The 10,331-nt window shown below is 25.2% G+C and overlaps 1 protein-coding gene across 2 annotated transcripts; it reads left to right on the top strand.

Annotated features, from left to right (window-relative positions):
- Nucleotides 1–559: 559 nt before the first annotated feature.
- LOC135926148 (target of rapamycin complex subunit lst8-like) lies at nt 560–6,670 on the top strand. Of its 2 annotated transcripts, XR_010571796.1 has the most exons (11): nt 560–764; nt 807–858; nt 899–1,061; nt 1,104–1,179; nt 1,224–1,298; nt 1,458–1,535; nt 2,068–2,227; nt 2,868–3,009; nt 4,396–4,538; nt 5,390–5,504; nt 6,293–6,670. XR_010571796.1 is itself a non-coding variant. In XM_065461877.1 (10 exons), exons 1-10 carry the CDS (start codon nt 642–644, stop codon nt 6,397–6,399), a joined length of 1,119 nt encoding a protein of 372 aa, XP_065317949.1. In that variant the 5' UTR covers nt 561–641; the 3' UTR covers nt 6,400–6,664. The 2 variants fall into 2 exon arrangements, 1 of the variants encoding a protein (XP_065317949.1); XM_065461877.1 differs by lacking the exon at nt 5,390–5,504 and having other exon boundaries at nt 561–764; nt 6,293–6,664.
- Nucleotides 6,671–10,331: the final 3,661 nt, after the last annotated feature.

The following is a 10,331-nucleotide window of genomic DNA, read 5'->3' as shown; positions in this document are numbered from 1 at the left end:
ATACAATTATTTCTAAGAAACTTCTTGTGTAAAGGCTCAAATAATTCAAATTTCTATTTTGGGTCATTTAAGTGATTATTTACATATAATTTATTTATAATTCACATTAATTTAAAATTGTGTATTAGGAATAGTTATTAGTCCTAATAAATTTATCCTTGATATTTTTAAAAAACAATAATATTTCTTAAAAAATTTTATTCCCCCCCCCCCTTAGACCAAATTCCTGCGTACGCACCTGGTATTAGTAGATCGATATTTTAAAATTATCACTGAAAAGATCATCTGGTTCTAGGATGGAAGCATGAATCAAATTATTTTAACAATTGTAATATATTATACCTTTATATCACACTAAATAAAATGGTTTAGTTTACAGTATTATATTACTTTTTTTAATATATCATTCTGATTACACACGTTATGTTATCTAATATTTTTACTTAGTCTAAGTTTAATGTAATTCCTCAATGATCGTCTATAGGACCGGCCTGAAGATAGACGTTTCAAAAACAGCGTTTTATTTTTTATACAAAGATAATTTTTATTTTATCTAAACCGAATATTTATAAAATACACAAAATTCAATATTGGACGCCAATCACTACCCTTATACATATGTTTCATGTCATCATACCTAAATGAATGAACCAAAACCCAAGCACGGAAAGGTTCTTTTTGCAACCGCAGGTTATGATCACACGATTCGATTTTGGAACATTGATGAAGCTAATTGCTACCATATATTACAGCACCCAGATTCGGTTTGTTAGTCACTATAATTATTTGATCTATTAATGATTTAGCAAGTGAATGACCTAGATTTTTCAAGTGATAGAAAATATTTAGCAGCTGCAGGTTGAAGCTATAATTCTTTGCTTAATGATTAAGTATTTAGGTTACAGACATATAAGAATATATGATAATGAAAGCACTAACACCAATCCAGTTGTTAATTTTGAAGGACATTCAAAAAATATTTTCAAAATAGGGTTTAACCTCAATAATAATTGGTTATATTCGATAGGCGAAGAAGGAAGCCTGTACATTATCGATTATAGGTTTCATAATAAATAATATTTTAATAATTTTGCTATATTAAGAGTCAATACAAAAATTCAAAGATCAAAGCAAATTCCAAATGCACAGCTAAACTGTGGATTCTTACATCCAAATCAGGTATTCTTATTAATATATGATTATTTTATTTATTTGTATTTAAGATATACCTATTAAGCGGTTCTAAAGAGGGAAAACTCTATATTTGGGATTTACGAGCTGATGAACTACATTCATTTGTAAAAAATTTATGGCAAACTTTTGCCAATAAACCTTAAAATATGATTTTTAATTAATTAATTTTTTTAAAATTTATTCATTTAAATATTTTTCATGATGCAATAATTGACTAATTAATTTACACTTGGATTTTTTAAAAAACAATAAATCACATTTAGATCCCTGAGCCTATTTTACCAATCCTTAGTATTTCAATTGATAATATAGGAACTAATATAGCTGTATCTAATGATCAAGTAAATATTAATTTTTTCATAATTATCCCACAATTATTAGTTTTGATAATTTGTTATTTTGTTGCCATATTTTTGTCAAACTTAACATTTTTATATTTATCATTTTGCAAAAGTAAAAATCATTTTAATGGATTTGGTTTCTCCAAAATTAATTTTTTATAACCATTTGTCATTAATGTATTTGATTATATGCTTAATAAATCAAATGTATTAAACCTTGATACATTTTTTATGCATGAAAATTACAAAAGATTTTGGCATTTTTAGGTAAAATTTGATTTAAAAATTTCTCTTGTTCAAAATAAATCTTCAAAGATTTAGGCTAATTTTAAAAAATTTTTTATATCTCAATTATAATGTAAAGTATTTCTTCATTATTAATCGTAATATTTTAATAATATTGTAATTTTGTTGGTTGAAGTAATTTTGCAATTAGAAATGTCATTGTATTCTTTTTCAAAATTAAATTTGAACCCAAACAAGCTGAGGTTTTTAAATTTTTTTAAACCTAACCCTACACTTTTGCTAAAAGGGATTATGTTCGGTATGGCCTATAGATAAAACCATTCTAACCCAATCTGAGGTGGATCGCACTTTAACGGCTATCGTAAAACAAACTGCCACTACAATTAAGCAAGAAGCAGACAAAATGGATGCAATTACTAAGAAATTTATTGACACATCGCAGAAGAGTTTTAAAAATTAAAGAACTTATATATAGTTTTTATAAGCTATGTCCAAAATCTTTTTTTAAAAAAAATTCGAAAATGTTAAAACTTTAATGAATAAATTTTTGAAAATTTATAGAATTATATTTTGGACATGTTTATATTTTTATATTAAAAAGCTTATTTCTTCATTTTGGATAAAGCTTCGAAAGTTTATGAGTTGAATCTTTTTGAAATTTCAGATACAACCTTAGCCACATAGTATCTTTCTCAAAATCATAGTTACATCCTACTTATTTAGATTAAATAAAGGGGCACCATGTTTTTTTTTAAAAAAGTCTCTATTATTCTGAAAAAGGAGAAACCTGTATAATAAAATTATTTAAAATGTAAATATAACACATTATTCTATTATACCCAGACACACAGACACAGTTAGGACTAGGAATTTAATTGAGCTGCGTGTAATTTTTTATATGATAAATATTCTAAAATTTAAAATAAAAATTTGGAGTGACTTTTTGAACATATAAAAATTAAAATAATATGTTGGGGAAAAAAATAAGAAACATAATACAGATAATAAATTGATTTGCTCATCCATATATAGATTTGAACTATCATTATATTAATGATACTACATTTATTTGTGTTGGTTGATAAGACGGTCTCGTTAACGATGCTGATTCCTCACCTAAATTAGCCTTCGTTTACCCACCCGTTTATATGCCCTTGCACAAGTCTACTCAATTCAAAGCTCACAATAAACGATACATATTGAAAACGGAGCTTAGTCCAGATTCTCAGTTTAATATATTTTTTAAAGTGTTATATTTTAAACACAAGTTGGGCAAATCATAATTTTTTGAGGAATTTCTATTTGACGAAACAAATAATTATATATTATTAAAAAAAATTTTTTTTATCTCAATGGAAAATAATATAACCCTGAAAAATAAAGCGATCTAAAAGAATATTGTTCATTAATTAATTTTTTAAATCTTCAACTATTTATTATATGAATAGGTGTAAGTTTAAATTAAAATTTTTTAGAAATTATTAAAATCATAAATCTATATTTTTTTAACAAAAAATATTTATTTTAACAAATATTTATTTTAATATCATTTAATATGCTTTCTCAGAATCCTTACCATAATATATATATTTTTAAAATTAAATTTATAGAAAAATATTATCGAAAAATATTCGATACTTCTCTAATTGAAATTTACGAATACGAATAACAAAAAAATCTCTACGAATAATAAATTTAAATTATTCACAAATTTGAATATATATTCGAATTATTTAATCCTGCATTCATAGTAAGCACAAATTCGCTGCAAAGTATACAAAATATATATTAATATATAATAATTTTTTTATGAATTTTTGAATAATTAACCGCGAATTGACGCTAACTGCGAATGCAGGTAATTTTCAAATTATATGCAAATTTTTAGTTTTTTTCCTTGGAATTTACTTGATATTTTTTTTATTGTAGTGGTTACTTCTTTTTTAAATTTCCTAATACTAAATTCTAATAAATATTTATGAATGAAAAGATAAGGTTCAGAAGGAGAAAATAAAATAAGACACTTCTATATCTTGTGAGCTTATATTTTTATAGGCAAAAATAGGAGTACCAAAATGGCGCATGTCTCTAAAATTATGAATAATTAGGAAAACTTTAGGCTTAAAGAATTTTTATAAATTTATTTTAAAAATAGTTATTTTTTTTGTATTTGCATCTTACATGTGATTATGAATTATAAAATGCTTGAAGTTTATCTTTTTTACTGTATACTCTACAAAATAGCAGAAAAAATTTAGTTTGAAAAAAATCGAATTTTTCGCATTACATTTGCACCTTTCTTTATTCAATACTTACTCTATAAATTTTAGACAATTTTAGAAAAATTAAATATATTAACTAAGTCACATATTAAACTAAATAAAATACAAGCTTTCGTCAGCCAAGGCAAACAATACATATGCTTAGCTAAAAGTTACATTAAATTTGTAGCTATAACGAAATATTATGTTGCAAAACACGTAATGATTAATTACGCTAATTGGTTGCAACATATGGCTATGGTTCTTTTTCAATGTCCACACATTATAAAAGTTCTAAAAATTGATTAACTTTAAAATATTGAAAATTTTAATAATGAATTTTATTTTTTAAGATTACTGGCCACTTGTTCAGACGAGGGAGATTCCGTAGTTTGGAACGTCAAGGAAAACAAAATATTGCAGAAATTTAGTAACCCTAGCCGCAAATGGGTATGGGACGCTGCTTTTACCAAAGATAGCCAATACCTTATGACGGGTAATTTTAACCTTTTTAAAAAAATAGTTAAAATTAAGAAAGAAAAGAAAATCAAAAGAATAATAAAGAGACTTGGTTTACAGGTCAATTCAATTATAAACATATTAGGGGATAAATCAATAGATTTCTTAGTCATTATTTTGTGATGATATTTAAATCACTCTCATTGACCTAATCAACTTACAAATTATAATGCACAATAAATTTACGATCTTGACACAAATGTAAATCAATTTAAATCAAATATTTTTTATTCAAAAAGACTTATCCTTATTTTCTTTCCTTCACTTTTTGTATCAGGTTTTTTTTATATTTTAATATTTCAATTTTTTAAAATTTTAATAACAATATTATTGCAAATTTTATGATGAGTTTCACACTAATTTTTTTCTAAGCAGTATTCGTCTACTTTTATATTCAAATTGATAAATCTAGAACTAATGTGGATTCTGGAACCAGAACCTTTAGAATTAATAAATTCAAAATCGGAGCCCGAACCTAAAACACAAGTCTCAATCTAGTATTCTTAAATTATTTTCTTTATCGTTAACTCGGCAATTGAAAGTCGGGCCAGCAGCTTACTATCTCATATATTGCTAAATAATTCCGTTATAGTTTACTAAATTTTTAAAGTAAACTTCTCGCTATTGTTAACTAAATTTTGTTAACTATGTTTATCCTATAATGTGTTATTAAGTTAACTAATATTTTTAATGCAATAAATACAGCAGTAGTGTCACTAAGGGGGAGGGGCTGCTGACTCGAGCAACCTGAAAAATTTAAAGAGAAATTTTGAATTTTTTTATATCCCAAAAATGTCATTTTGTAAATAATTTAAAATTATTTTTGAGCCCCTGGATTGTAAAAGCTAGTGACTCCCCTGCAATATATATGTTACAGACAAATGCGCATAATCAGGAAAAACGTGTAATATCTTATAGCATTCCTGAAATGTATATGAATATGGTAAGTATTTTACTACACGCTAGAATACATTTCCGGCAAATTTTTTAAATTTAAATAGGCCCTAGTTATTTTTAATATATACACTAAAATTACACGCATCGACTAAAATATTAAATCAAGCAATATATAAATACACTTATTGTTTGATTACGCACATTGCCGGTAACAGTAATATGGTGTCTTATTTTATCTAAAAACTATTTTTATTTTTGCCGATTTGAAGTTAAAATGACAATTTATCTATATTAAAAAATCTTTATTTTTATAAATAAGCGCCTATAATTTAACTTATAAATGATTTTATTCGTTTATAATTGGATAAAATAAAAGTAGTTTTAAAAAACAAAAGTTAACGGATTTTATCTCAAATATTTGGATTTAATTGATCTAATTTATACATTTGTATATTATTTAATGATAAAATTTATAATAAATTTTTTAAAAAAGTATTAAAAATTAAAATTAAAAAATAATCAAACGAATATTTTTTTGGCTATATAAACTATAACGTGTATAGAATATATATTTATATAGTTAACTAAATTTTCTGCCTCTCCATGGAAATTAAATAATGAGGTATAACTGTATTTGCATCGTTTATATATTTTTTAAATACTAAATATCTTAGTAGAATTTAAAACATATAAGACATTATTTGTCTCTTAAGTTTTATGGAGATGAAAAATGATTCTCAGATTAAGCATCCAGCAAATAATAACGCTCTATAAAAAATATTTTTTTATTTGTTTAGATTTCGTATATATTTAATCTTTTTTCTTAAAATGTAGCGTCTTCAGATTGTAAAGCTCGTTTGTGGGAAATAAAGACAGGAAATTTGAAGCGGGAATTTTCCGGTCATCAAAAAGCGATCATATGTTTAGCTATGAAGGATTAAAAGAAATATTTTGATATGCAATAAATTTAAAAAAATACAGGGGCGCCTGCTAATCCATTGTGTCAAAAAAGACTAAAAATTTATTTCTAGAGGGGGAATTAAATTTACCTTCCTTGCGCCCCTGTATATATAATGTGATATCTATTTTTGTCGACTTATTTTATGTACTAATATATGTGTAATCGGTTTTTAATATAAACATATAACTTATGTATGTATATGTCTAAACATTGATATTTGATGTGTAGAATTGAACATAGATATAATTAATTGTATTTATATAGGCTAGGTCTTAATTCGAAAGCCTTTCAATGTTAATTTTCAAAATTTGGTCAAATCTGACATTAAAACACTCAAATGCTACAATTATGTTTTAGCTATTATAGTAATGATCTCATAACAAATGATTACATATAATTTTCAAAATTGGTTAAATTTTTCTAATAAATTATATAACATTTGTTACATTAAAGAAAAGTTATTGCAAAAAGAGGGAATTTTATTAATATTAATAGATCAGGCACTGCTCCCTCCAAATGGGCTTCCGGGCCGAGCTAAAAATAAATACAAACCTGTGCCGGACCACCCATATCAAGACTTAGAAAATCTTATGATAGATAATTTAACAGTCAATTTTTTCTTAATATAATCCAAAACCATTTATAAAATACAGCCAAAATTATTTAAAATGACGAAATAAAAAAAAATCTGGATCATAAATGATCAAAATTTATAAAACCGGGGCCGGGCATAAAAATAATAAACCAGTACCGGGCCAATTTTTTTTTTTGAAAATGGGGAAAATTTTTTTAATCTAGACTGGGTCTAAAAAATTGACTTCTGTAGATCTCTCTTTGATATAATTTTAATAGAGTAATTATTTTTAGGGAGTAATATTCTATGCTTAAAAATAAATGAAGAATTAATAACTAGTATATTTTCGAATAGAGAAAATGGAGAGGTATTAAATTTATAAATGAATGGGAGAAAGTAGGAAGGAAAATGTTTTCAAACCTTCTACACGCTAATTAAATTCACAAAGCGAATGTTCGAAGCATTGCTCAACCTTTTCTCTCAAAATATCTTTTTATCGCAAATTTGGAGAATATGGCTGAAAATGGCACGTTAAAGGCCCCGTAAACTAGAGGATTGAAGCAAGAATTAAAAACAGCAAAAATGAATAGTATCCTTTGAATGATAGGGTTCACCTAAAATATATTTTAAAATTATTTTTCCAAATAGAAATTAAAATAACTTAATTTTATAATATACAAATTTATTATATAGTAATTATTCTAAAATTAGATGATATTATTCACTAAAAATTCGATCGTATCGGTTAAGATTTTTTAAAGAATTATTTAACTTAAAAATAAGTAATGTAATAAAAAAAATATATGCTAAGCCGGATTATTTAACCGTTTGAGCCGTTTCTTTTGAAAAATAGTACCAAAAACTCATCACATAATAAGGAGTCCAGCAGAATAAGAAAATGGCTATGATTATAGACGTCATTTTCAGCGTTTTAAGACTAGTATTGAGTTTTACGTTGAGTCGCTTTAACTTGAATGTCGAGGTCTTGAAGGATTCGAGGAATTTATTGCTAGTATTAAAACCTTTATGGTAACTTTTTCCACCCCAAGAGTACTTTGGGCGATATTTTATTTTCGGTTCCTGGCTGTTTGTCAAAGCTTGATGTTCAAATATAATCGGTTTGAACGAACTTTTTTTTAAGTAAACCTTATTGGAATAACTGTTTAAATTACTCATATTTCCTTTGCCTCCATAAACATTAAACGCGTAGGAGTTCTCATTCAATTTTTTGGACGGTTTTTTGTTGTAATGCGGCGTTAAGTACTGAGAATAATGGGTGCGTTCTATGTACTTGGGATCCTTAAAAGATATGCTTTTATATTTTTTATTCTGTTGGTGTGGTAATATATCATTCTCGGCAGTTTGTATTATTTGTTTTTGGAAGGATTGAAGATCGTGAGTGGCTTTGATTTTTTTATCTTATATATTTAAATTTTTTTAGTTTAATATGTTTATATTGCGGATAATATCGTAAAATGGAAAAATTTAAATTGTGTTGTGAGATTGAAACGTAATTTAGACTATCAAAAATGCTAGTAATCTTAAAGTTTGGATAATGAAATTTTTTCTACATTTAAGGAAAATTTTTTGGCATTATAAATATAATTATATATTTAAATTTCTTTTACATTTACTATATCGTTGCCTGAAATTAGGAGATTCTATCTTCACTTTTTGTAGTGTTGTAAACATGAACGAGTTCGTGAACGAAGTTCGTTTTTTTGAAAAAAGGTGATAAACGGCGTTCCTTTTTTTTTGACGAACTTTGAACGTGAACGCGTTCCTTTTCTTTGATGAACGCGTTCAATTTTACCTTCGTTCAATTTTAAAAACACTTTTTATTTTTATTTATTTGAAAAATTAATATTTAATCCAATTTTTTAACAAAAAAGTCTTATATTTTTTAATCAGCTGTTTTTACTTTTTCCTCTTTCATATTGCAATTAACGTACCATAACGTGCTACTGCTAGAGAAGATAAGATTAAAGTTTATTAATTTGAATATTTTATATTTTAATTTAATAGATTAGCATTTGCATGGATATAAATATTTCATCATCAGATTCTGAAAATCAAAATTCAATATTAGATGAATTAGAATTACCATGGCCCAAATATCAAAAATATTTCACTGTTTTAAAATCAAAAGGTAATTCAATAGTTACCAAATGTAAAATGTGTCCAAAAAGTATTATATCAGTGTCAACATCTTCAAGCTCCAATTTAAAAAGACATCTGATTGTAACATTAATTATTTTATATTATATAATAGTATAACTATATAGCCAGTTAATAATTTATTTTAATTGTTCTAAGTAAAAATAATTACATAATATATATATATATAGTTAATTATAATAAGGCATTTTAATATAAGTATTTAAGAAAAATTTTATAAATTTATTTTTTTATCGCTCTATTATATTGTATTTATAATTATATTATCAAAATAAAACTAATATTTTTTTATCATGGCTAATATATTGTGTTGAAAAATATAAGGCATTTATTTATATTAAATTAAATTTAAAAAAAAATTTATCATAAAATTTTGAACGCTGAACGCGTTCCTTTTTTTGAATTTGAACGTAAACGTGAACGCGTTCGATTTTTGTCAATGAACGTTGAACGCGTTCGATTTTTTTAAAAATGTTTACAGCACTAACTTTTTGTAATTTTATAGGAGAGCAATTTTAAAAATTTAAGATGGTATAACTTTAAATTGGTCATGATTTAACTTATTTTACAAATATTTTGATTTTTTTTTATGTAAATAGATTGATAAAGTTATTTTCGTAAAAGTCATTTTTGACAAAAAGTGGATAACCTAATTCTCAGGCGTATTAAACCGTTGGTATTTCCTTGATTATACTAAGTTAATATTTCTTAAAATCGTTTAAAATTTAAAATATATAATATCCGAGCAAATTTATTATCGTTCAAAAAATCACCTTAAAGAAAATAATTGAAATAAAATTGATGCTAAATTCCATTTTTTACTTTAATGCCCAACCACAGGCAGAGTATGAGAAAGTAACATTTCTAAATAAAATATGTTATTCACATGAAATTTACTATTTACCATTGGCAGGATTGTAATTGCGATTTATATTTTTGAGGAAAACGGACGACCCTCTTCTTTTTACCTTCCATACAATGATTGTGTAACACGTTATAACTATGAATAGTGGAATTATATACATTATGCTGGCGGAAAACAAGTTGTAAGCCAATTCATGGTTGGTCGATGGGTAACTATTGAATGTGACGCATTGTTGGAACCATCTTTGTTCAGGATGATTCTCCACGTGAAATATGAAACACTGTAGAATAAAAAA

The sequence above is a fragment of the Gordionus sp. m RMFG-2023 genome, chromosome 3, assembly GCF_954871325.1.
Source record: "Gordionus sp. m RMFG-2023 chromosome 3, tfGorSpeb1-WG-v2, whole genome shotgun sequence".
Taxonomy (NCBI): Eukaryota; Metazoa; Nematomorpha; class Gordioida; order Chordodea; family Parachordodidae; genus Gordionus; species Gordionus sp. m RMFG-2023.
This window is presented reverse-complemented; position numbering and strand designations above follow the sequence as displayed.